Below are 27,268 nucleotides of genomic sequence, written 5' to 3'. Positions count from 1 at the left end.
GAGAAGGAATCCACAGCATACATACAGGCTGGGGAGTTCCCTTCTTGAAAGCACAGAGGCGGAAAGGGATCTTGGAGTCATTATTGACTCCAAGATGAACGTGAGATGCCAATGCCAGACCGCAGCCAGCAAGGCCAGCCATATCTTGTCATGCATCCAAAGGTGTATCTCAAGCCGGTCCAGAGAGGTGATACTCCCCCTCTATGTGACTTTGGTCAGGCCACAGTTGGAGTACTGCATCCAGTACTGGGCGTCGCACTTCAAAAGGGATGTGGCCAGCCTGGAGAGGGTTCAGAGGACGGCCACCCACTTGGTGAGAGGGCAGCAGGACAGGCCCTGAGGAGAGACTGAAGGACCTGAACCTGTTCAGCCTCAGCAAGAGGAGGCTGAGGGGGACCCTGGTGGCTGCCTACAAGCTCATCAAGGGGGATCGACAGCAAATAGGCAGAGCTCTTTTCTCCCCAGCACCACCTGGGGTGACGAGGAACAATGGTCATAAGCTGATGAAGAACAGGTTTAGGTTGGAGATCAGAAGGCAATATTTTACAGTTAGGGTGGCCAAAATCTGGAACCAACTTCCCAGGGAAGTGGTCCTCGCCCCTACCTTGGGCATATTCAAAAGGAGGTTGGACGATCACCTGTCTGGGGTCTTGTGAACCCAGCATTCATTCCTGCCTGTGGCAGGGGGTCAGGCTAAATGATCTGTTCAGGTCCCTCCTGACCTTAGCTACTATAAAACTATGAATAGTTCATGCTAGGGCAAAGCTGCAGATTCCCAGGGAAATTTCACTTAAAAAAATGAAAGAGTCTCCTCAGTCTGGACTGGAAGGCTAATAAGTTTTTGTATCTTGGATCTGTGTGTACAAATGTCCTACCCACTCCTGCCCTTGCCACCTCTTTCAGGAATACTATATTTACTTGAACTCAAGATGACATCCCAATAATTAAATTTTATATGTTAAATTTTATGAAGTTGCTCTAATTTTCCAGCTATACAATCTAATTGTTGGAGGTTTGCCTTGAATTTGTTCTCCTCCCACTGCTACAGCAGGGAAAATAAATCTGGGGGGGTCAGGTAGCTCCCTTCCTACCTCAGCTTTTTTCCCCCTACAGTCCCTTCTGTCAGACCTCACTCTCCCTAAGTACATCAAGGTGAAGAGCAAATTTAAAAACACAAATCTTGAAATAAACATATAAACAAATTAAAGACAAAATAAGTATATAGACAAATCATTATAGACCCATAGACTTAGTTCATCTTGAATTGATACATTTGGCCATCTTTTTTTAAACTGATGCAAGCTTTAACACAGGTAATTCATAGACACAGTTCTAAGCAGCACTTGCATACCTATTTATATATAAGACGAAGTATGCACATTATTAGTCCAAAGCCAAAGGGTTCATGGTTTCTCGTATTCATTAGGCTGAATCCCAACAGCATTACAAGCCACAGTGACCCCACAGCTGCACACTGTTCAGTATGTATCTGTACTTCAGATACCCATCACAATGGATCCATATGCTAATTAACACCCCACTAATAACTGAAACTCAGTGTTCTTGTCACAAGTCCTGAGATCCTCCAAAAATGTATATGCAGGTGAGGCATACGGCAACCTGGTCCAGTTCTACCTCATGGACATCAGGGCCATACTAATCATATGTGACAGGCTGAGAGAGGGGGTGATAAAGGGGTTCTGGCTTAACAGTTTGGGACCCTGTTTGGTGATGTTTGCTAGACAGTTAAGGTAGTAAAGAAACAGGAATTATTGGAAATGAGAAAGAAAGTTGCAGCTCAACTGTGGGAGTGAAGAGGAAGTCAAAATGTATTCAGTGTAGTAGCTAACTATGACTGGAAAAAGAGTCAGTGCTGATGGGGGGCTGAGTGCAAAGAGCACTGCCCCATAGTTTGTTCAGATGATTGGGCAAACATACTGGTAGTTTCACACCAGGATGTTTGCCCAATATGAGGTATATAATTTATAGTCATGCTGAGTGTTGGCTACATTTGCTCAACTTCATAGTTGGTTTACACTACTGAATACAGGCTGCTTTTGGCAGCAGTTTAATGATAGACAGTGTATTTAATAAGGTTTCCTTATATTCCTCCTAGTACAAGATGAGGGGCTTCCTTCCCCCTGCTGCCCCCCCCCCCCACCTGCCTGGGGGGAAAAACTCTTGTATTTAAGTAAATACAGTAAGTTTATGTATTGAATGTTTTTAGATAAATTCTAGATACTGATTCTGATAACTGAGGACTTCATATTTTCTCCATTGGACACATGTAGCATGGACAAAAGTAGTACAAGCTACCCTTGCACTTTGTGTTTCAACTGTAACTCTGAAATGCTACTTATTCACATGATATATTTCTGTTCCATGACTTGTTTACATTAATGCTCTTTCAAGTTTCTTGTTCAATTCCCTGTGATTTTAAAAACTGAATATTAAACTTCCCTGGGCACTTCTCACTTCTCTAAAAATCAGCATTTCTGTGCATTTCTGACATGAAACACTTGCAGTAGCTTGCTAATGGGAAGCAAAACATAGAAGAGCTGCAAATATTTTGGCCAACTTTTGTTGACCAGGCATGAAGGCCAGATGGGGCTTCACTAACAAAAATTCTAGTGGGTGAATCTCCTTGGAAAGTTCATATATTTCATACACATTAGGTGTTGTACAGGATCTTGCGAGATCATCGAGTGTCCCCATCCCCCGCCCCCCTGCCACAGGCAGGAAGTCTGCTGGGGTCAAATGATCCCAGCAAGATATACATCCAAACAACTTTTGAATGAGTCCAGAGTAGGTGCTTGCTTCCAGACCCCAGACACTCAGACTGTAAAGAAGTTTTTCCTTATATCCAGTCTAAATTGGCCTTCCAGAAGTTTGTGGCTGTTAGACCTAGTTATCCCTTTAGGAGCTCTGGTTCTCCCAAATCCTGGTGCACCCCCTTATATACTTACAGGCTGCCACCAAGTCCCCCCTGAGCCTTCTCTTCACCAGGCTGAAGAGTCCGGGGTAGATTTGTCCTCATAGGCAATTGGCCTGTCTGTTCATTGAATAAGGGTTTTATCTAATGGACCTAATGCCAGAGCAGCAGCAGCAAGGAAATGGCCTCATCTGCAGGATTAATGTGACTCCTCATCCTGCCACTGATGAGCTAGCTATAGGGACAGTTTGCAACTTGCCCAATAAGCATACCTTTTTGCTATTTGGATGCGCTGCAAGAATAACTCCTGCCCTACACTAACTGTCTAAAGACAAGGAACAGAATTTTCCTCAGCTGCTTCTTGAGCCTGCATGGCAATCTATGACTGACACGTCCTCAGCTATATATAGCTAACCTACAACCTTCCCCCATAAAGCAATTGAAGAGAAATCATCTTCATGGAAATTTCCAACTCCTCAGGCTCACACTATAGAAATATTGGGCCCAGGGTTATCCAGACAAAAAAGCCACTGTAAAACTGTCTCCAAAATGATTGTCAAATGTTGTAGAGGAGTGGTTTTCACCCTGTGGTCCATGTACCCCTAGGAGTTCACAGGCTATGGGTACAGACAGAAGTGCTGCTACCCACTGTAACTGAGAACACTTAGCAGGAAGCATTCTTAGTTACAACAATCCCCTGGAACAATCAGAAGTTCACTGTTGGTTCCAGGGGAAGGGTAATCTAGCTGCTGCCTGCCAGCCTGCAGCTGGTTTCCCCTAGCAACAACCCCTGCTCCTTGTCAGGATGCAACATTTTCAGAATGGGGGGAGGGCGGAAGCAAGCGGAGAGAGCACATTCTAGGGATTCCCCAGCCAGCACTGGAGGGTGAAATGGGTGAATTGGAGCCCTTCTCATCTTGGGAGCTGAAAAAAACCTAGACCAAACTCTCTCCACTCCCCCTTCTCCCCCCATTCTGAAAACATTTTGAGGCTAGCAGGTAGTCCAGACAGAAGTTACAGAAGACTCTCTGTTTTGAAACATCTTCATCTGATCCCTCAATTAATAAGGGGTCAGATTTTCACCCAATCAGCCATTTTTGAAGCAGTCTGCAGCTGTGCACTTGTGTTTGGATCATGACTATAAACTACTCTCTGTGGCCAGATTAGATGAAAATTGACACTTCTGTCTGCGCCCTCAGTCTGAGGAGTCCACAAAAGATTACTATGATCAATCAGATGTATGCCAGTACCCACACTTACAATTCAAAGGAGTTTACACTTCCATTCAAAATTTCCAAAGGGGTTTGCACCTCCATTCTAAAAAAATTAAGAGTCTGCAAATGAAAAAAGGTTGCAAACCCCTCTTGTATGCTGTTTTGGTTTCTCTAACTTTATCCATTATGGCTGTATGAGAGAACCTGAAGTGGGGAATCCCCAGATAAATATTTATCAATGAGTTCAGGATTTTGGACCAGGCAGCCCCTTTGATTCCCATGTTCCAGTGTGCAAGTGTTTAATACTACATGTCACTTTATTGGAGAGATCTATAAATGGCTGAACACCATCAAATCTAGTCCTCAGAAAGGTAGGGAACAGAATTAGATATTACTTCCAGAGAAATGATAGAAGTTAAATATTACAGCAAAATATTACAGACATTTCTAGTGCTCTCTTATTCTTTTTCACACCAAGCTCATGAAAAAGTTTATTAGACCCCTGAAAGCCTCTTCAGCACTGGGCTAATGAATCAAAGTAAATGCTGAAGGTTTTGGCAGCAGCTTATCAACCTGTCTCCCATTCTGTTCTCCTGCCATAAATTAGGAAGTAATTAGATATTGCTATGCAAATCTCCAGGCTTTCAGGAAGCAACATATATTCCTACTCTCTAAGGCTATGTCCTGGATCAGCTGAGTTTTGAGCTTCCAGGTAATATGGTCCTAAATACTAGAGCCATAACTAATGGCAAAGCAGCTTGCTCCAGCCTCTCATTCAGACTGATTAAATGAGCCAAGCAGCCTAAACTGACATTAGTTGGCATAAATAATTTGAAGAAATGTAATTTGTCAGGGACTATGCATGTCAAAAACATTGAAAGAAATACAGTGAAATCTACCTTACTCCCACTGACTTCCGTGGAAAATTTGAAGATAATTTTATTGTGAGAAGGTTCAAACCTTGAAGCCCTCACTTTAGACCAGGTTTATTCTGCCTTCAGATGGAACATTGTTGTCTGGGTCACTTGTCAGAATCTCTCTTCTATCAACATTGGCATACTTACCCATTTTTGTACAACACATGAATGGTATTAGGATTCATTAAAATGATTAACTACTCTATTTAATGTCTATTTTATATTTTTATATTTTTAGACATAAAATATGTCTATTTTATATTTTTAGCATTTTCAAGTCTATCTTTATTCAACCACCTACATTAAATCCAAGCAAAATTTAAGTACATGTAAATCTGTATTGAAGTCAATAGAAGTTAATGAGGGTTTTGCCTGCAAATGGGCCCTGATTCAGTTAGAGCTCTCAGATCACCTAGGCCATAGTGCAGATGGAACCACCATTAACATTAATGAGAGATTTTCCTTCAGTGAGGCTAGAAAATTGGAGCACCAAGCCCTAAATCTTTATTTAATGAGGGCTAAGAAGCAGAATACTGAGCTAGCTTTGGTTCATTATCCTTTTTTCCTATGTTCTTCCTGTTAACACATACACACATTCACAATCCTAAGACACTTCACTGCAACTACATCTTACTCAAAATGAGGAAGAAAATAAAATGAGAAAAACATCCAGGATAGGGTAAATCATTTTTATCAAGTCCCACGTGGGTTATGAATCATTTAATTAAAAGTTATCGTATGTCCTAATTCTAGAACTCGATTGTGATTACAATAAAAGAGCATGTTTATTGCTTTGCTATAATGCAAATATCAGCAGGATTTGTTAAATGAGTTTTGACATCTCCAGGAACACAATTGCTTCACGAACATCACCAACACTGAGCTGCAAAATGTGTCTTAATTCTCCAAGAACTTGATTTTTTTGTGTGTGTGATTTGTGACCAGATATATAGAAATAGCCTTTCTTATAGTGTAGTTATCATTACTTGTAGCAAAAAGCCCCAACAGAAATCAGGTCTTCTGCAAGGCACTGCAAAAATATGTAATAAGACAAACTCTGAATACTAAGAGCTTACAATTTAAACAGCCAAATAGTGGGTAAATGAGATGGTCATGTTGCCATTTAAAAGAGACAAGGAAGTGAGGGTACAGAGGAATGCTTTAAATAAAGGAGGGGGAAATGCATAGCAGGAAGCTGGTTGGGGCATCTGTAGGAACTGTTACTATATAAGTGATAACCCAGTCTGCATGATCCTGAAACTTTATACAGGTTAGTTAAATAACCCCAATTTTGTCCCTGAATGCAGAAAGATTAAAGCAGGAACAGTTTTACTAAGTGTGTATCACTACAGAATCACACAGACTTAACAGTGATAGCATAGTCTTGTATCTGTATCCTTTGAGAGCGACACTATTGTTATTTCTGTCTACAGCCTGAGTCACAAAGAGATGACCCACAAAAGAAGCATATGTCTGAAGGAGAAAATGAACCCAAATATCCTGAGACTCATTAAATCATTACTTTTCTGCTTTTTGGCTAAGTTAGACCAATGCAACTTGTAGGTAATAGAACAATGACGTCTGGACATTTCTAAATTTGCTAAAGAACCGATTCTTGGTAGAATTAAGCTTTGGTTAAAGGTTTGAATTAAATATTTTATCCAAATGGGCTTGTCACTTCTTCTGGAAATCTTAAATGAAATTTCCATATTTAAGACATAGGGTTTCAAACCACTTAAAGGTTTAAAGATGATCATTAACAGTAATGGGCAAGTATTTATGTCTGCAGAATCAGAACCCATCTCTGCACTATTTTTACAAGTATATTTTATGTGCATTGCCTTCTTTGCTGTATTATATGAAAAATCCGAACAAAATATTATAATACAAACTGGAGCCTGCATTGTTCATTCTGGGGTAATTTAGACCTATTAGCTGAAATCAGGCACTGAGCTGGTGCTTAGACAGACTGCAGAAGACTATAGTTCTTGCATTTTCTCAGACGTGGCTCAAATTTTTTTTGAGTATCAAGCTTAAAACAATTTTTTTTTTAAAAATGTTAATACCCCCCCAACATGGAAAGACAAAACCTTAGGAAAACATGCCAGAAATTTTAAGCAAGTTTAAGAAGAATACAAGTCTTGATTCTGAAGAAGAAATACAAGTAAATAAATAATATGTTCTAATTATGTTTATATCCCTTTCCCCAACCAAAAAATAACACATTTATATATTTTTAAAGAGCCTGAACTGTTTTGCAGTTTAAAGCTTTTCTAACTGTTAGGTATTAACACAGATCTTCTAATGAGAATTTCCTCACTGTAAATTTAAATATGTGTATGTGTCACTTTTCTCTCTAGTTCTAGTTCTAAAATTCTCCCCCCAAGTTTCTAAAGATTTTGCTCTTGAGCAAAAACTTCTGACTTACAAATATAGCCCTATTTCTATAAGTGGGAACACCTGAGGTGCCCAGGTGCATCCTATAACAAAGACAGCAAATAGCCTCACTTCTAGGCACATAGGACAAGCACAACTAAAAGATTCTTGGGGAAAATCCTATATTTCTTTCTAGTCTACCCACACTAAAATGGACATCATTTCTTACTATCTATGCTTCATAGTCATTTACACTAGAGTGGCATAGATTACAGAGGATCTAGAACAAGTTATATAACTAGATCTTTGTGACAATCTATGGTGGGGGGAGATTCTTTATCTACCTGAGAAACACTACTACAGCTGCTCTCTCCAAGCTACTTGCCAGAGCCTCTATGATACCCCTATCACTTCTGAAGTGGAAGCATTAGTAGAATCTGTACCATAGCCCACTTATAACCTCACCACTCCCTGTGCACTGTCTTCTCTTCCAAAGAGCAATGTTTTATATCTCCCAAAGTTTGTGGGTACTCTGAGTCTCAGTCAAATTTTATCCCTCAAGCAGGTGTCCTTCTGCAGTTTTAGAGAAAAGGACAAGATTGTTTTTCTTCTCTGTGCATAATCAGGTATTACATGACACTGATAAATCTAAAACTTATTTTGGACACTTCTTCCCCAGAGCTGTTGAAGGTAGTGGGGTGTAGATGTAATTTTTGCATGTGAATATTCATATGTTTTGGCCATTCATTCAGCTATCAGCTTCATCTCCTGTTCCTTCCTATTGTGCTGTAAAAGACAATGCTACTGATAAACCAAGTTCATTAACATGTTTAATTTTGCTTACAGGCAATCACGAGGGTACTATCATTGTGTTCAGACAATGGAAGACTGCTATCAAAGCAAAAAATCTGAAGACTCTTATCCATGTAGACTTTTAAAACTTCACTTGCTATTGAAACAGGTAAAGCAACATTAATTCAGTCTGAAGTAAAGCACTCTGTTCCATTAACAATTCATTGATTTGCTGCTGATATAAAATGAACCACCAAAGACATTGATAAAAAAGCTTTATAAAGGGATACAGAAGTGATCATCAATTACTAAGGCTTAACTTGAAGTGAATTTTAGCACCATAGGCAGATGTGGGCACTATGTTACATTTACGAACAGAATATTAGCCAGAAGAGAGGTTTCTCCTTGATTGTTGTGAATTTGATTTGTTATTAATAAGTCTGGTGGAGGAAAAAAGTCAATTTATCTGCAGAATGTGGCCCAAAGTAAATGCATCCAAGTCTTTTTTGATTTACCTTGACTCTCTCCTTGGCAGGCAGAATATATTTAGTCCTTTGGATTTTGAACAACTTTTGGTAACAGATGGGCTAATATTTTAGAAATGTATGTACAGCGTACCAGAGTGAGTGAATAACAAAGAGCCAAGTTGGAAAGCCCTTATTCCCAATCTTAGTGCCATTGACCTCAGCAATTCTACTTGCACGACAACTGATCACCAAATGCATTAAAGACAGTAAGGATACCAACTGTTGCCTTTCTATTGTGAAATGTCTCCTATCTAGAGTTGGAGGCTTGTTTGCCTATCTTCTTCCAAAAAAGATACCAAGACTTATTCCAAAGCAGTCAATGGCCTAGTGGTTAATGTACTCATCTGTGAGGAAGGAAACCCAGGCCCTGTCCTGAATCAAGGTAAGTGGGGATCTAGACCTGGATCCCCCCAAATCCCAAGTAAGTTCTCACACTCCTGAGCAATTGTTTTTTGAGAGTAGAGCCAACTCTCTCTCACTCACAAGAAATTCTATCTTGGACCTGACAAAACCTTTTCTGAACACACTTTCTAGCAAAACTGATACATTCCTGTGAATAGTTCCTGGTTGACAAAAAAGCATTTGCCAATTAAAAATTAAAGGAAAAATAATTTCTGACCAGATGTACTCCTGGCATATTTTTCACATTTCTTAACACAAAATATAATTATTTACCAGATATATTTGTTATACAAAACTGATTTTCAAATAATTTCTTAAAATAATTCTAGGTAGGCCTATGATTGAAAGGGGTTTATTGAAAATAATATCCTTTTAGTAGTTGAGAGTTGACCTTTTTAGATTTAATGTATTTAGCTCTGCAGTGTATCTCTGTTCCTTGACTGGATGATTTTGATTCAAAATGAATTTACCAATGTGAATACTCCTGATTACAGCTTTTAAATTTAGATTCTGGTCCTGCAGATGTTTATGCAAATTTTAACAATTTTCATAAGAATAATCCTATTAAAAATCAGTCAGAATATGCATAGAAATAAAATTGCTTAGATTTCTGGTAAATGGAATTGAAGCCTTAATTTACCTGTATTTTTTCAATTAAAAATTAATTGTTTTCTGAATATTTCTACTATTCTGCCTAGCTTCTAGAATATTCATAGACATCATAGAGAAAGGAAACAGATATTCCAAACAAATTCAGATTCAGAATTGCAATATTCATCAGTTCTTTTTCCAAAATTCACTCATCTCTACAGCTTGATTTTTGCTGAGGGAAAGAAAAATAATGCTTATTTAAACCTTAATTTTAAGCAGTTGTCAAATCCAGATATTTAATAGTCTTGACATTTTGAATAATTATTTTCCAGGTGTCTCTCTTCTCTTAAGCAAACTCATACTGAAAGATGGAGAGTAGTGAAATGAAGCAGTTACATTCAAATTACCAAAACCATTGAATGCCTTGTGAATTTGGAGACAAAAGAGCATACTTTCCTTCAGAGCTAATAAAAAATGGTATTTTGCGGAAAATTAAAAAAACCTTTTGTTTTTGTTTCATGCAAAAAATGTTTTCTTTATACAAAATATTTGCTGTTCTTTTATATCTTCAGTTTACTGTTTCCATTTTTAATATATAACCTGGAAAATCTCAAGTGAGACTTCTTTTTAGCATGACTTCTTATTTTAGGAACAGAATGTCTATTCTGTATTTAAAACAATTTCAGTGGAAGATTTTTGACCATATCTAATTTCACTCTTTTGAATAACAGAAAAGTAAAAGTTGCAGAGTAGAAAGGGTATGTCAGTCACATAAATTTCCTGCTGTTGTAAATTAAGGATTAATTATGAAAAGCACATAGACTTCAGTTCTGCAACTGACAAAAATAATTTTGCTCAACCTCCTTCTAACCCCTAACACTCACCTCACAGATTTGCAGCCTTTGAAGTATAACAAGTTGTGCTGGTTGGAATTTTTTTTTTTAATATTAATAATAATCTTTTGGTCTTGACATTTTTAAAACAAATATTTTTTTCAAAATTTGTCTTCACAATTTCAAAATATTTTTGAATATTCAACACAAAATTTTAGTTCAACATTTACTTAAATTTTAATATTTAAACATTTTTCATACTCTAAAAGCTATCACAAATAAAATGTTTTGTTTTGTATCAAGCATTCTGCCTAAAACACAAAAATGTTCATATGCATGCAGAAGTCACTCTCAAAAAGGTGTATGCTAGCAATTTCTGAGGAATTCTAGCCAGTCATGACTAGACATTACAGTATATGATGTACCAGAGTTTGAAACTGTTGACTCTTTAGTATGTTGTGTCAAATAAAAATCAAATCAAGCTTTATATTTACCTAGTTGCCTCGTTTATTCTTATCAATTCAGGGAAGCACTAGGAAAAAAGAATTTTTGTTTGAAGGAAGCATATCATCAGATACATTCTTGCCTCTTCTAGCATATATGCTTGTGATAATTTGAGTAAACTGTGTACCCAACGCAAAATCTGAGTAATTTGTTATAGCCATGGGCCAATAAAAAACAATACTTTGTGGTTCCAAATAATGGCAGTGGATTGATTTGTTAATTGCATCACTATTGGGCATCCTGACTCTGCCTATAATTTGCTGTGGCCTAAAAACTCCCTACTAAGCTTAGGCTTTAATATAAAAGAAGTCTAGGAGGCTGTTTTTACAACCTTCAGTGACAGAACCTTTCAAAGAGGAGAAAATAAACTGAAACAGTTGTTTGTTGCTTAGTCTTGCTGTGTCATAAATACTATGTTGCAAAATTTAAATAATTGTTTATATGGTCAACAAGGATCAGTTCCTTTATGTTGTCACTGATGGGCATTTCAGTTTGCAGAAGTTTTCTGTCCCAAATCACTTCCAATGTAGAAACATAATGATATCTATCAACACAAGAACATTTTTTGGAAGAAATAAGATTGTAACGAAAGAGTAAATGAGGGTTTGTTTGTTTGTTTTTTTAAACTGTATGTAGAAAATTGTATTTCTAAATATTTACTGGCTAAGGTAACTGAGAATAATGTTCACATAATGTCAAGAAAGGAAATAGCATCTGAACCACAGCCAAGATCAGAAAAAATGAAAACCAAAAAAAACACAGTAAAAAGTACAGAGTAACAAGGAAAACATCGTTATGTTTCCCAATAAACATTCAGAGTGCAAAAAAAAATTACTGTATTTGGACATGAGACTCTAAGTATTCAGAAGACCACCATTATTACTAATATGTGGAGCTGGATATGGGAGTCTAGCAGGAACTCTGGATGAACAAATAATCTCCACCTGGATCAGAGGAAGGGTAATACTTGTCTATATCCCTCCCAACTACATAATTTATCCAATAAATGCAATCGTCCACAAAAAGCTTTGCCTCTTGTTTTTTGTCAGTATTCTTAGCTATATGACATTAAGGAATATATAAAATATATATCAAGAAAATAGCCTGAACCATGCTAACATATCCTGCATGCCTATTGTATGCATATTCTTTGCAGGCTAAAACTTGGGTGTCATTGCTGAGATATTGACAGGCTAACCAATCAATTCCACTAGACTCCATGGGCACGTCCACACATGCAAGCACATGCACTTACAACAGCTCAAATAGAAGCAGTGCAAATTTGAGCTGGGGCTTTTTGCCTCAGCTCACATGCTTGGACATGCACTTTGTTGTGGAGTAAATTGTGCCACTTGGGGCAAAATAACCCTGCCTGGCTCCTCCCAGATCTGCAGCCAGAGGGAGCTAGAGCCCAGGGCTAGCACCTGTGCTGTCCCCAGCTGTATAAAAAGCTGCCCTGTCCTGGCCCCAGCAGTATAAAAAGCCACCCAGGCAAGTAGCTCAGGGCTACTCAGTCTCAGGAGCTTCTGGGGCTCAGGCAATTGGTACCTGGGGACACTACCCCTTGTGCCAACTAGGTTGCTGAAGCAGCCTTGAGAGCTCCCTGCACCTTTTACCCACTGCAGCAGTCTGGCCGTGGGGGCTACTGCCTGGCTGTGACCTGCTGTGCACCTGCCAGACCCGGATGGGGACTGCACAGCCAGTAGAGGCATCTGCCCCTCTGGGCCAGCTGCCAGTGGGCTATGGCTGCAAAGTTGGCCTCTGTTTGGCAGTTCTGCATGTGTGCCCCCTGCCTGGCCATCTGGGCATCTATAGCCTGGCAGATGTTCCAGGTGTGGTGGCCTGCTTTGAACTGTCAAAGCATGTCCTCCTAGCCCCATTTGGCCAGGAGGTCAGCCACAGCCAGCTGGGTCCAAGGTACCAGCTCTGAGCAGGTAGGGTTCTGCCATTGGCCTCCCTAGCAGGAATTTTAGTGTTCCCTATTGGAAAACTGAAAAATCCTTGATAAAAAAAATCCCAAAGTCACTCTGTAAAATACCCCCAAATCCATGTTCCTCAAGTAAAACAAAAGACCACTATAAAGAGAGAGAGAGAGAGGTGAGACAGAGACAGCAAGCAGTTGGGCAATGTTTTATTTATATATTTACAGTGTTAAAGCAATGTGGAAGCCTACCAGTGTCTCTATCATAATAATGAAGTGAACTCTAAATACATGTTTCACGAATTCATGAATACATGAATATATGTTTTGCTGCCCTCCCACAGGGGCTGTGGCCCCCCAACAGGAGCCAAATGGCCCCCACAGGGGCTACCATCCTCCCCTGAAAGGCCCACATGCCCCACCCAAGCCCCCTGATTGCTGCCCTACCTGGCCCCATCCCTGCCAGCTGCTGCAGCCCCCCCCCAATGGCTGCCTTGCCCAGCCCCCACTTGCACCCCCAGGCCTCCATGGCTGCCCCCCCACCCCAGGCACCGTCACTTGAAAAAAAAAAAGAAAAGAAACCCCCACACCTGAGAAAAAGCCTCTACTTACCCTAGAAGCAGGGGCTGGGGGCCTCTAGGGCCTCCTGGTAGAGCCCCCGCAGGCAGCAGAGGGCAGCAGAGGGCAGGAGGGCCCAGACTGGGGCCACTGGGGCTGTCCCTCTGTCCCATGCTGTGCAGGCGGGGCCCCAGTGATACAGATGGCAGTTGGACTGCTGGTATGTGCCGGGGGGGCAGTTTTCTTTTATGGTGGTGATGTTGGGGTGGCGTGGCAGGGATCAGGAGCTGCAGAGTGATGGGGGAGGGAAGGGATCAGGGGAGTCTGGGGGGGCAGGCAGGGAGTGGGGCTGGGCAGGAAAGGGATCAGGGGCCTCAGGGGGGCTGGCAGGGGGTGGGGCCAGGCAGGAAAAGGGATGGGGAACTAGGGGAGTGTGTGGGGCCAGTGAGGGTACCCCCCATAGCCCCTCTCCCCCCCAGCCCCTTACTTACTGGCACTGGAACCCTGGTGCTGAAGCATACTTCCTAGCAGGCAGTGTGCTTCAGCACCAAGGTAAGGGCCAACCACAGAAATGCTCTGGCAGCCAGAGCATCTCTGTGGAGGACCCAGCCTTTAATTGCCTCAGGCTGTGTCCTCCCAGCCCTGCTTTTTTAACTCCATTTTTTGTAGACCCCTGGATATCCAGTGGTCTAATTTTGCCCCCGCACTGCAAACTTGCAGTGGAGGGAACATTTTTTCATTTCTGCACGTGCCTCTTGACCCATCTCAAAGGGGTTTGAGGTGGGGCAAGAGGCACATACACACTTGTCTCAACACGCCCCATGGGTGCATCCCAATGAGCACGCAAGTGCAGGGGCATATGTTTCGCATGGGACAAATAGCAGCAGCACATATTTATGCCACTACTATTTGTCCCTAGGCACACCTCTGAATGCATGCTCTATTCTGGTAAGTCCACTTTTATAAGAAAACAAGATTCACTAATAATGAATAACGGCAGTGTCAAAAAAAACTGCTGCGCTGCAAATTAGCAGCATGGCAAAAGGGTGCACATGCACTGTGTGCAATTTGTGGCACATGAAACAGGTTGCCTACCTGGAATGATTTGGAGTTATATTGGCTATGTTAACTTGATGTGTAAGTTCCATAGGACATCTGCACGCCATCTACTGCTGCTACTGAGAGTTATCACTCCATAAGTCCAGATGTCTGGTACCGGGAGAAAAAATAAGGAAGAACTACATGTTTTCTTTGAGCATGGATCTAGGGAATATAATATGACCCGTCTTTTATGGAGTTGTTTCTCCTCCTCAGGAAAAAAAAAGTGTGTATAGTCTATGTTTCAGTAATATTCAATACAATTATGTAACCTTAACTATTTAAAGGACTTCCAAGAAAAAGCAAACAAACTGTATGCTAGCCTAGTAGAAAATCTGCATTATCCACATGCCATAATATAAACACACCGGCTACAGAGCTAATCACTAACAGTAAGCAAATATTTGAAGTGGAGGTTACATAAAGTACTTTCATGGCAAGAAATTAGGTCCAAAAATCAATTATACATCATTATTGTTAAGCAGCCTAATACATAACCAAGGAAAAAGAATCTGTCCAGGAAACACAACATATGAAAACACCTCCTTTCACAATTGATAGGGCATATTAGTCCATCAAATCATTAACCCAATCCTCAGGGGGAGGAAAAATGGAATCTTAAAGAGACATAACAAAACAAACAAGAAAGTAAATCTTTGGCAACCTGTGAAAAATAGACTTCAGCTTGCAAGTGATGCAAATGGATTTATTCATATAAAAAAGGAGAGAATTGCTCCCAGTATGAGATGCCACATTTCACCCTAGAGCAATGGAGTTATAAATGTCTGAAGAAAAGGATTTATGAATTTGATTTTGAACCACATTTGTATAAAAAAGCACCATTATATATTATTATACATACAGGCTTGTGTGCTTAGAGCACATTGTGTTTCCATACCTCTTGGAAGACTTGTTTCTATGAACATATGTGGAGGTTATCCTTAACTTGAATAAATTTGGGTGGGTTCACTGTACTTAATTTTATGCAAACAGAGGGTCAGGATGAAAAAACATCTTTCAGAGTCAATAGAAACTAATACAGAGTCCCATATTGACTCAACAAGCTTGGATCTCAGTTATAGTCAGGAAATACAAAAATAATGTTTATCTTCATCATTTTTAATTACAAATGTTCAAAAGACATCTCTCTCTAAGTGCAGTGACACCAAACATTGCTCAGTGAACATTCAGCAAGATGAGTTTTAGGTGCTGCTTTAATTAAAAAATATAAGATTCAAATACTTATACTAAATAATATACAATAACTGTAACAGAGATAAACTGAAAATTAAGCATCCAAATTTTTTAGCAGATTTGACAATCTCAGTCTTGTAAGATTTTGCTGTAGCTGGTTGGTTTTCACCTTCCCATGGACAAACCTATGCGATTAAACTGGAAAATTCTCCACGTTGAACAGATAATGAAAAACTCAGAAATTCCATATACAAAGGTGGTCCTAGTAAGAAAATGATAATAAATGCACTAAAGCTTCTTTGTAAAGGGTATAAACAAATACTTACAAGCCTATGTATTATATTTTTATTGCTATGACACAGGTGTAAAAGAAAGTCTAATTAATTTAAAAATTGAAAAGGTTTTCATTATTACTGAATTCTGTTTTCCTATAAAAGTAGACTTACCAGAATAGATCTCTAAATCCATTCCTAGAGGCCCCATTGACAGGAAATATTGACAGGAAGCCTTATAATGAAAATCCATAGCATGTACCTCCCGTGACTCAACATTAGATACCACTGGAAAAATAAATCACAAAGCAAGATTTGAAGGTCACTGCTGGAATATCATAAACTTGGGCAATCTGGAAACTGAAACACCACAAAAGACTGTAAAGGAAAGTGAGCAAATCCAAACAACTTTGAATGTAAAGGTGGGGCTGAGGGGCGGGGGTACAAGAGAGTGGGCTTTGAGACCTTGGAATTTGACTGCAAACCTGGAAAGCAATCTGTAGTTGGTGGCTATTTTTACAAGAGCTACCACCTTCTCCAGTTCCCTCTGAATTTTGTATTTTAGACTCATCTCACAGTTTAAGCATTGAGACTGGGAAGACAACATTATTCAGTCTTTTCTCTAGGGGCTGCATAAAATAAAGTAAAAAGTTTTAAAAACAATAGAATAAACACGTTTGTCTCTCTCTCTCTCTCTATTTTCTTTTTTTTCTATATTTGTTCTTCCTTTCTATCCCTCCCACTCATTGGTTACCTTTTCATAATCTGTCTGTTTTCTGGAAGGCAGAAAGAAGCATTTGTTAGCTTGAAAAATGTCTCCACAGTTGTATTTCTCCCACCACCCTCCAGTGTATTCGCAGCAGCTGTACATCTTTACCAAGATAAGCTTCTGTTCCTAATTTCTGCCTGCTATGATCTCCTTTTGTTTCCGTTGAAATTTATTTTCAGTTAAGTTGCACTATATTTTATTGCTGCTCTTTCTGGTTATATATTGTGTAGTTTTTCTTTGCTGGTACTCCATGAATTGGCTGGCTGTTTTTCATTATTTCTGTGGGGCTCTGGAAAAAAGCAATTCCTTTATTTGAGAATTCTGACATTTATTAGCATAATAAAACTCTCAAGATGAAATTGCAGTTTTCCAGACAGTAATTTCATTTGCAAGGGAACTTACAAGGAATTTATTCTAAAGCCAGGTAAAATCGAAAATGAGACACGCATGGATGCAGACCAAAAATGAGGAAATGTATTATTCATGGGAAAAAATGCTGTTGTCTTCTACATGTTAATTAGGGCACAACGGGACAGGTGAGCTAAAGATTCAATCAGCCAAGTATTCTTGTTCTATGTACAAATATGTGAACAGGGACTAAAAAAATACATCACTTAGAAATAATTGTATTACTGTCAACCTCTTATGAATGTGAATTCCTTATATAGAACAAACTCTTCAATTCTACATATTCTACATGCCCATAATTGTACAGGGAATGAATACTAAAGATATGTTAAACATCAAAAGAATTGGAAAATGATGTGTCTTATATTCAGCATATGTAATACTATTTGCAAATGGTGAATTCAAGTTCAGAAGGACTGTGGGATATATTCACAATAGAATTTTGGTGGCTAACAGTTGAACAGGTTGAAAACCACTGTTTAAGAGCTCAAAGCACTTACTCAGCTGCTACATAAACCCAAACATGTCTTATGTCCTACGCACAGCAAAAAGTTTCTAAAAGATCCCCAGGCATGTAATGGTCCATGTTAAGGAATCATTGACCTCCTTTAAGGAAAGCGAATTGGTTTCCTGGTGATAGACAAAGATTCACTTCAGATGGACCTGATTAGAAAGGTGAGATAGCACCTGAGACTAATAAATGGCAAAAGAGTATAGTACCATGAGCCTAGCTGTTCTAACTACTAAGGAGAACACTGTGTTGCCAATTTAGTCTGAATCCTAACTTGCTAGCCAACCATTTTTTATAAGGTGTTACAATAACCATTTAAAACTGCTTGAGCCGATGACCCATGTAAATTGCACATAAATTGTCCAGCTAAATGTCTCACTGTGGAAAGTTAATTAAAGTTTCCCTCTCACTGATCACAATCACAGATGGGTTCAATCTCATAGTAAATTAATGTTAAGATAAGAAAAAATACTCTGTATGGCATTGCAGTCTGTATCTTAATTTTCTGATTTCAACAATTACAAAGAGTGGAAATAACACAAAAACTTTTATCATTATTATGTGAATTTATTTATATAGCAGTCCTGGTGAATATGGTGCTTTACAAATATGTACAAGACAGGGTCCCTTACCCTGAACAGTTTACAGACTAATTCAGACAAATACAATACACAGGATACCAGTTCTAGGGCACAGTTAAGTGTGGAGCATAGCAATTCCTGGGAGAATTTTAAGGGACAGGCAGATGAGATGAGGCAGGAGCTGAACCTATGGACAAAGTCCCTCTTTTTCCAAAATGCATTCTGCATATCTAAGAAAGATGGAGAAACTGACCACTTAAAAGTTTCACAGTGATTCCAGCCCAAGAGTACATAGCTATTTCAAATGTGTCCCTCCTATGATCATGGGTGGGAAAAGACCAGCTAGGTTGCAGTACTGCAGAAAAGGACCTGTGGGTTATAGTGGATCACTGAATAAGAGCTTTTGTTGAAAAACATCCAATATTATATTGGGTTGTATTAACAGGACTATTGCTTGCAAATTACAGGAAGTGATTCTTCCACTCTTTAGCACTAATGAGGTCTCACCTGGAATGCTAGTTCCTGTTTTGGAAATGTCCATTACAGAAAGATGTAAAAAAATAGGATTCCAGTGGAGAGCAACAAAAATTATTTAGAATTTTAGGAAACATGGCTTATGAGAAAAGGTAGGAAGAACTTGGAATATTCAGTCTGTAGAAGAGAAGATGAGGGTGGGGGGTGGAGAGGTGTGGCTTTGATAAAAGTCTTCAGCTACTTGATGGATATTTATAAAGAGGGTGGTGATTAAACATATTTTCTTGGGGTGGAAGGCAGGGGGCAGAACAAAACCTAATGGTCTTGAATTGCAACAAGGAAAATTTAGGGTAGATATTTGAAAGAATTTCTAATTTGTAACAGTGTGGTAGGTTAAACAGTCAAATACATTTCCTAGAAAATGTCTGGAATCTTCTTCCTTAGAAGTTCTTAAAAGCAGGTTGGATAAATACTTGATTGGCATGGTTTAAACATGGAAGTTCCTTCCTTAAGCCAGGGGTAGGAATAGATATCATCCCGAGGTCCCTTTCAGCCCCATTTTTCTATGATTCTATGTGACAAATTGGATTTCTATTGATTTATCAGCAAAGAAGATGGGGAAGATAGAACCCTGGCTGCTGTGGGGTAAATTAATGCCTGATGAGCTTGTGCTTCTACAGTTAAATTGGTTCTTGTGCCTGAGCTAGCTCAGGCAGAGCTAGGTTGTTTATTTCTACACCTTGCCATTTACAGCATAGACATACCCTAAGCACCTACTCTGTTACTCATTTTTATAAATGTTTGTTTTAATGTTTTCTGTTGTCTAGTATAAAGATGCATGACAAAGCTTTGAGGTATATTATATAAGATTTTGAATTGTATGTGTTTACCTTATATATCAAAGGGCATGAACCATGAATCAGTCTAACACCTTCTCCCCACCTTGCAGGACAGACAAGAAAGCATATTGAACTAAAGTAAAGCTTGGAAACTTCACCCAGTGGTTTAGTTATCACTGAAAGCAGGGAACATGTTGGACTGGTTTGCATTTTGGATGATAAAATGGTTGAGTTCATATTTTAGCCAAATTAGCATGCCATGCTTCATTAACTCATTGTCTTAAATCTCAAAATATACATACAGAGAAAAACAGTGTACTCACCAGATTATGTACTCCCTTTTGGGTACATACAGATGTTCATCATAGATCAGGTCCCACTTGTGCACATGTTCAGTGGTTCTGGGAGCCATACCAGGAATCCGATGTAAATAAATTGGGGAAGGCCCAGGGGCTAGAGGATCCACAGGGGGAATGGTGGGTCTGTTGTGGGTGGGGGGTGAAGATTGTCTGTGGGAAGGTCAACTTGGGGAACTAAATATGGCTGAGAGTGGAGGGAATTGAGGAGCACAAGCTCAGGGCTGGAGCAAGCAGCTGGGCTTTCCCAGCCCCAAGGCTGTGCTCCAAACATGTGCAATGTTTACTAGGTTGGGCTGAGTTGTTCCCAATCTAACTTAGTGAACCTCCTCAGATGAATTAAGTTAGATCAGACCAGACATGTTTTGCCTAATTTAACTTCCCTGAACATCTAAAAAGATCAGCACTTAGATCAACCTAACCCTAGTTAGGTCAATCTAAATGTAATGTATGCACATACCCTTTGAGCCTATTTTAAAAAATGATCAGCTAGCACACAATAATTTCCCCTTCCTTTAGTATGAATATAATTCTTTCTAGTTGCTTGGACTACACATGGCATGTCCATAGTGCCTTAGACACTGCTATAGAATACCCATCACCACCATGAAATTACTTTTCACCCACTCACTCCTGCTCTGCACATGCCAAATGCTGAAAAAATAAAATGTGGCTGATGTTTGGCTCTAGTTCCCAGGACATACCCGGTGTTGCTTTTCAGTCCCCAATCTTGGGCATGCTAACTGTCATGGGTATTTTAACAAACCTGGAAGCATCAGAACATTGGCCACTATTGTCACCCTGCTTTACCTGTGGCAGATTACGGCCCTATGCTTTGCCATTGTATAGTTTTACTACTAGGTTAGACAATGATTTTCTTGGGATGGTTTGGAGAGGGAGGATCCTGCTTCAGGCAGGGGGTTAAACTAAATAACTTCAACGGGTCCCTTCTAGCTATACTTTTCTATGAGTTTATAATTCTCTGAAGGGATAGGCCATTTGCGCAGACCTACCACAAAGTCTTCAGTGATACAAATGACCTTGTTTAGACTGCACAGGAATGAGCTTCACTTTATGAGGATGAATTCCAAAGAAATATGGCAAATTTCCAGCTTAAACTAAACAATACAAGATAGCAAATTACAGAAGGTTTCTAAAGTCTTTTTCTCCTTCCTGGTCAGAAGATTGACTGGCAACACTGTCACTGGAAACTGGCAAACCTGACTTTAAAGGTGGGGGGGCAGGGCGCAGGGGGACTATTCTACACTCTTTCATATAATACTTTATGAATATATACAATAGTTGTCCTTGTTTGTCACACTGTATTTTAAATTCTGGATAGAAGTGAACAATCAAAATGTAACCATAACTGTCAATGCTAGTTGATCACCACTCCTAAAACATATCTAGGGATACTGTAATCCACCAGTATTCATCTATAATTAAAATATTAGTGATATAAATTATTTCTACAAATCGGGTTAAATAGTAATTTCTCGGACTGTTTAATGGTGGCAGTTTGTTGTCCACAAAACTAGTGACTGAAAATTTGATCATTAGCATACTATTTATCAGCTTGAGTCTTACTATTTTAACTATGCATAAGGTATTCACTGAAGTCCTGAAGGCAGTCATTCAAATAAGGGACTATAGTCTGGTGGGTTCCTCCTCTGTCCACATGGTTCCAGTAGTAGTTCCCCACCTGAGGATGTGATGATTTCTTCCTGAAAAGACAAAAAAGATGTTTAAATGATCATGCATTCAAGACTTCCCTTGATCTCAGAGAGAAATAAACGCTTAACTGAAAAGAAGACACCCCCCACCCCCATTCAATTGTAATGAGGACCTATCCTCTGGGCAGGAAAAGAAAAAGATTCCTGTAGCCCAGGGTCTATATTATAAGATTATTATTTGCAAACCTAGTAGAAACATAAAAGGGTATCTGATAAAATATGCACTGAGATCCTAGCAATGTCTCCTTTTCCATCCAGGTTCTGGAGTTGGCTAGGCAAGACCAGTTCTTTTTCATCTCTATTTGGATACTTATACTGGTATAAGTACTGGTACTTTCTCTTCCATACAGTCAGGGAAAAAGAACTTGCCAGAGATAGGCCAAAGTTAGTCCGAAGTGAGGATGATATAAACACAGTGCATCTCATCCCAAATTAGATCCAAGTTTTGGGCCTGAGATTTGCAAAAGAGACCTAATTCCTATTGAAATGCAATAGGAATTCGAGTGGCTGATTCCTTAAAAGTCCATTCCAAATCCTCACTTTGATCCATGGTCACTGTGTTGGGATACAAATAAATATGGAATCTTCCTTATCATATGAAAACCTCTTTGGAAATTACAAGAAAGTAGAAGCAAGTGTCTAGTAGTTCAAGTTGATTAAAAGCAGTCAATAATATGACACTATATACTGACACAAAAACAAATGCTGCTGAGTCTAAAAGTACATATGAAGACTAGACTGGCTGGTATCATATGGATTTTTGTGGATGCAGAGCTTGATAATTTCCTGCCATGGTCTAAATATCCCCTCCACCCACAAGCACCCCCCTCCCCCTTACACACATGTTTAATAATCATTAGCTAATGTCTTCAAATCAAGACCAGAATAGAATACGGAAATAGAAACAACCCTTATTAGTGCCATTTTCTCTTTCGTTTCTTTGGCTGGCTCTGAATTCTTATAGTACTTGTTCTAGTCTTAGCAATTACAGTAAACTTCAAGTTCTGAATATAAACAGAATCCACCTACAGTTTATCTTAACCATGACAAAAGACCAGGAGACTCCCTGAAGGAGTTTCAGCTAAGACAGAACTAGGGCAGGATCTGGAAGAGATTCTGTTAATTTCCACTGCACTGCCTTCACAGCTTCTTGCATTGGGTAGCTGACTATTAAAAGGCTGTGGAGTGCTTGACAACACACTTCAGAGGAAAGGGCAGACAGAAAAGCTTCAGAAACAACCATGTAGGAGACAGGAAAGGAACAGAATACTGAATTGACTCTTACCAGCAAATTGGCCAGCCTTGTGTATGGCTATTAAGCTAAGTAATTAAAATAGAATTGTGTGGTTACCCTAGAGGAAAAGCAACTTCTCTAATAAGCTTGTCATAGCTAGAACTATTGCCTTTATCATCCAGGGGCAGGGGGGAGCAGAAATATTTTTTCTTATAAATGTTACTAAAAGACATTTTGCTTCTGACAGGTGCCGCAGTGCTCTTTGTAGGTGGATAGGCTTTCTAAGGTAGCTACTGCCTATGAAGAGCAAGGAGGAAACAAGAAATATACAGGCATTTTTTTATCACACTTGGCTGCCATATGGAAACAAAACTGCTGCAGCTAGTGCTGAGATCTCCCACAATGTCTACCTGGACTCTTTAAGTATTTGCTGTGTGACTCTTTTAAGCTCTTCTCCTTCTGACAGGGCCTAACCCTGAGTCTCTCTCTCTCAAATACACCAATCTAGGTGCTGCTCAGCTCTGTAGGAGACATTACAAGGAGATGTACTGAGTTTGAAAAAGGTAGTCTGGATGGAGACTTTCTCATATTATAAAAGAAAACTCAAGTGTTTATGTTCAACTCCTACCCAACGTCTACCCCCAGCAAAGGCCGCATTCTGCTACCTTTCCACACTTATCTTGTACCAGTGGATAATGATTTTATGTAGCTTGGTTCAAGATTTTTCTATATGATTTGAATCAGTTTTTGCTTCCTTAATGTAGTTTTAAGTCCCTCTTTTTACCACTTCCCTAGGGGGACTAGGAATCTGTATCAATTACATCTAGGCTAAGTACAGATGGTCAAAAAGCCCAAGGTAGAAGCAGTCTAAGTTTCACATTTTACTCTAAGTGCCCTAGGTTAGGTCAGGAGTGAACAGAACAAACATTCAGCCTTTGGTAGATGGGGCTGCCAAGCCCAGCCAAGCAGCCGGTCACCCATGATGGGCCACCACAGGACCTCTCTCCAGCCCCTCCCCCCAACCAGTGACCAGCTGTCAGTGGTGGCAAGGGGCAGGGGGGAATGGAGGCTTCTGCCCCAGCTCCAGCAGACCTGAGCTAGCACAGTTGGGGGAGCCTGCCTGAAAGTGGCTTTCCCTCCACTGCCTGGCTCAGCTTGCCAGCACAACTCCTCTCTACAGCCATGCGCCCCTGCCGGTAGCCAGCTGTCAACACCAGCAGCAGCAGCAGAGGGGGACAGCAGAAGCCCCTGCTGTGCAGACCCAGCCCCCAAGACTTGAGCCAGCACAGCTGGGTGGGGGGTACTGCGTGAACGGTGCTTCCCCCTTCCCACAGCCTGGCACAGCTGGCCAGTGCAGCCCTAGGTCTGACCACCCACCTGTGGCCAGCTATCAGTGGCAGTGGGGTGTAGGGAGAAGAAGAGGCCACCTCTCTTCAGCACCCCCCTCCCAATGTGCTGGCTCCAGTCTCCAGGGGCCAGATCCACATGGCAGGGGCCTCTGCTCCCCACCTTCCTCCCCCACTGCTGCTGATAGCCAGCAAGGAGGGTGGGGATGGAGAAAGGAGCCACACTGGCCAGCTGGGCCAGGGAGCCCCTGCCTCATGGGCCCCCCAACCTGGGCTGGCTCAAACTGGGACCAGGGCCAGGTGGACCCAGCCCCCTCCCTCTCCACCACTGCCCCCAGCCCCACAACCTGCCAGCAGCTGGCTCTGTGAGAACCTGTTCAGCTGGAGCAGGTAAGACTAGTACTCTACCGTGTGAGGGAAGGTTAGTGGGGTCTTGCAAAGCAGCCTGGGATACCAGGGGACTCCGGCCTAACTTGAGATGCTAGGGGATCTGGTATAGAAGTTTGATAAACTGATCTAACCTAAATTGCTTAACTCTCATTCTACATCCATCCAGGTCTAGCTTAGACTGTGTTCTACATTTTTAAACTAGTCTATATGCACTGCATTTCTGTACTGTTCTGGATTTAGATTGGTTTTCTTTGATTTAGATACAGTTTCTTTGTAAAGTCTGTACCTGTCCTTAGGTAAAATTCTGGGGAAATTGGTAAATTTATTTTTAAAAATAGTTTCTGGGAGTCAAAATTATTCACAGATTCAGTTCATATCTGGTATGTAGGTTTAACCAAAAAAATGAAGAAAAAATCAGAAAATTCAAATTCTTTCTTTTGACACATTTCAATCCTCATCCATTTTGAAATGGTTAGTATTTTTGCTTTGAAATGTTGAACATAATGTTTGCATTATGTTCAGGTAAAAGGGGAGATAGTATAACAGTACAGAGATAAATAAAACAAAATGTTTGTTATGAGACAAATGAAACATTCAGCTGAAATAAGTCACATATGTATTTTTGGCCACCAAAAACCAAAACAAAACAAGTCATTGTTTACACAGCTATTCACTATGCATTCAAATGTTCTTATGCATAGTGTTACACTCTGACTTCTCTCTTTCTCTTACTCGGAATATAAATTCCTTGAGGCAGAGACTGTCATGTACTGTATAGTGGCAATTACAACACACAGGCCAAAATTCTCCTGAACATGAAATAAAGGCAAACCTAGTGAGCTAGGTACAAATGTTTCAGATTTATGCAAACACAAGGTAACAACAATTCTCTCTGGTTATTCAATATATAAATAAGGAATAATTAAAACATAAGATTTAATACGAAAATGAATAGCATGTAATTTTATAAGTGTATATTTGTGGGCGCATCGACACAGCAACATGCTAAAGCAACATAGTGTCAGTAGGCAAAAACCATGATGCTGCAGCTATGTCGCCATAGTGATGCACTCCCTAGCGATAGCATGTTGCTATGGCAATGTAGTGGCTAAAAATAATTCCCCCATTGGCATGGTGCAGTAACAGCTGTTATTATGCTATCATATAGTACTTCCTACAGGAAGTACTAAATGACAATGCAGTTACAACAGCACTGTAGGGGCACATGTAGATGTGCTCAGCATGTAGCACAATACTTGCATCTCAGGAAAGGCTTAGAGGAAAGACAAGGGATACTGAAAGTAGAGGAATGAAAAAAGCTATTTATATGTTGTATCAAAGAAAAGCAATAAAGTCGTATTTGCAGAAAAGATGGAGAAAAATATCAATAAAACAACTATGAAGCAAAGATGAAAAAAATATAGGAAAAGGAATGTAAAGGAGGTTACAGAGGGAAGAGAAAAATAGTATGGATGAGAAGTAAAGATTAAAGCAGGATTATAACTGATTGAGGTGACATAGGGAGAGACAAACAAGAGAATAATATGTGTCCTGACTGTAATGGAGCTGTTTTTTGGTTACAGGCTGAAAAACAGAAAGCACAGCATTCAGGCAAGCTACTTCATGTCTACCTAGAGTTTCTATGACAAACTATTTTATAAGTGGGGTTTAGGATAAAATAAGAAAGACCAGTAGTTCACATTTAAAATTGAACCAGGACTATTTCTTATTTTACAGCCTGATTCATTCCCATTTGGGTCTGCTTCTGCACTTGATATCTTTGGGAACAACATCTAACATGCTGAAATACTATTAAAAGCACTTTCTTGTAGTATCTTCAGTCCAACTTTGCAGACCAAAGAAGCTCAGCAAGCATTAGCTCTGTCAGTGCCTATTAGTGCACCTTTTTTGTCCAGCAAAGCATAAGAAGCAGGTTAGAAAGGGACATAAATATATACTGAAGATTTTGAAGGAAAAAAAATCCCTGATTCACTTCACTAGTGGAACAAACTCTAAAAGTGTATATATAAAAATGGACATTATGATGACACGTATTATGGTACATGTAGATTTCTCTTTTTACTGTTTTTTCTGTTTTTCAGTTTGATTCCAAAGTACATGTTTCCCCTTTAAATTATTAGTCTACAGAGGTCATGGATTGATCTTTACATATCAAGTGATACCTTGTGAAAATCAATAAGATCTGTGAGTGTTGCATGCCGATTGGGATCTACCCCCAGGAAGCTGTAGAAATCCCCTGAAGCATCCACCAGGAAGTGCTTGAATCCACTCTGTTGGCGATAAGATAAGGCGTAGCCCCAGATTTTCTCACTGACTCGTACCAGAAATGCTCCTTCAGACTTGTTCATTAGCAACTCTTCAGCCTCCTGGCGGCTAATAATACCTGACAAGAAGAAAAAAAATATATAGCGGTGGATGATAGGCCTCGGAAAATTTTAGTTTTCTGAACATAGCACAGACGCTGTCGCAATCTCA

General features: G+C 39.9%; 1 protein-coding gene and 1 long non-coding RNA gene across 3 annotated transcripts in view; one reads left to right on the top strand and one right to left on the bottom strand.

Annotated features, from left to right (window-relative positions):
* The first annotated feature begins 6,228 nt into the window (after positions 1-6,228).
* Positions 6,229-11,058, top strand: LOC132251253 (uncharacterized). The gene is made up of 4 exons (XR_009463208.1): positions 6,229-6,333; positions 8,286-8,400; positions 9,014-9,140; positions 10,084-11,058. It is a non-coding gene; the product is annotated as an uncharacterized LOC132251253 (long non-coding RNA).
* A 7,327-nt stretch (positions 11,059-18,385) lies between these two features.
* Positions 18,386-27,268, bottom strand: part of SH2D4B (SH2 domain containing 4B) — a 119,383-nt gene continuing 110,500 nt past the window's right edge. For both annotated transcript variants that reach the window (XM_059729798.1, XM_014602621.3), the window contains exons 7-8: positions 26,956-27,176; positions 18,386-21,793 (exon numbers count right to left, since the gene is read on the bottom strand). In XM_059729798.1, coding sequence (XP_059585781.1) covers positions 21,701-21,793; positions 26,956-27,176 — 314 coding nt within the window. In that variant the 3' untranslated portion in view covers positions 18,386-21,700. The remainder of the gene's footprint in view (positions 21,794-26,955; positions 27,177-27,268) is intronic.

Source organism: Alligator mississippiensis, chromosome 6 (assembly GCF_030867095.1).
Source record: "Alligator mississippiensis isolate rAllMis1 chromosome 6, rAllMis1, whole genome shotgun sequence".
NCBI classification, from domain to species: Eukaryota; Metazoa; Chordata; order Crocodylia; family Alligatoridae; genus Alligator; species Alligator mississippiensis.
Note: the sequence above shows the minus strand (reverse complement) of the source record. Positions and strands in the feature narration are given on the sequence as shown.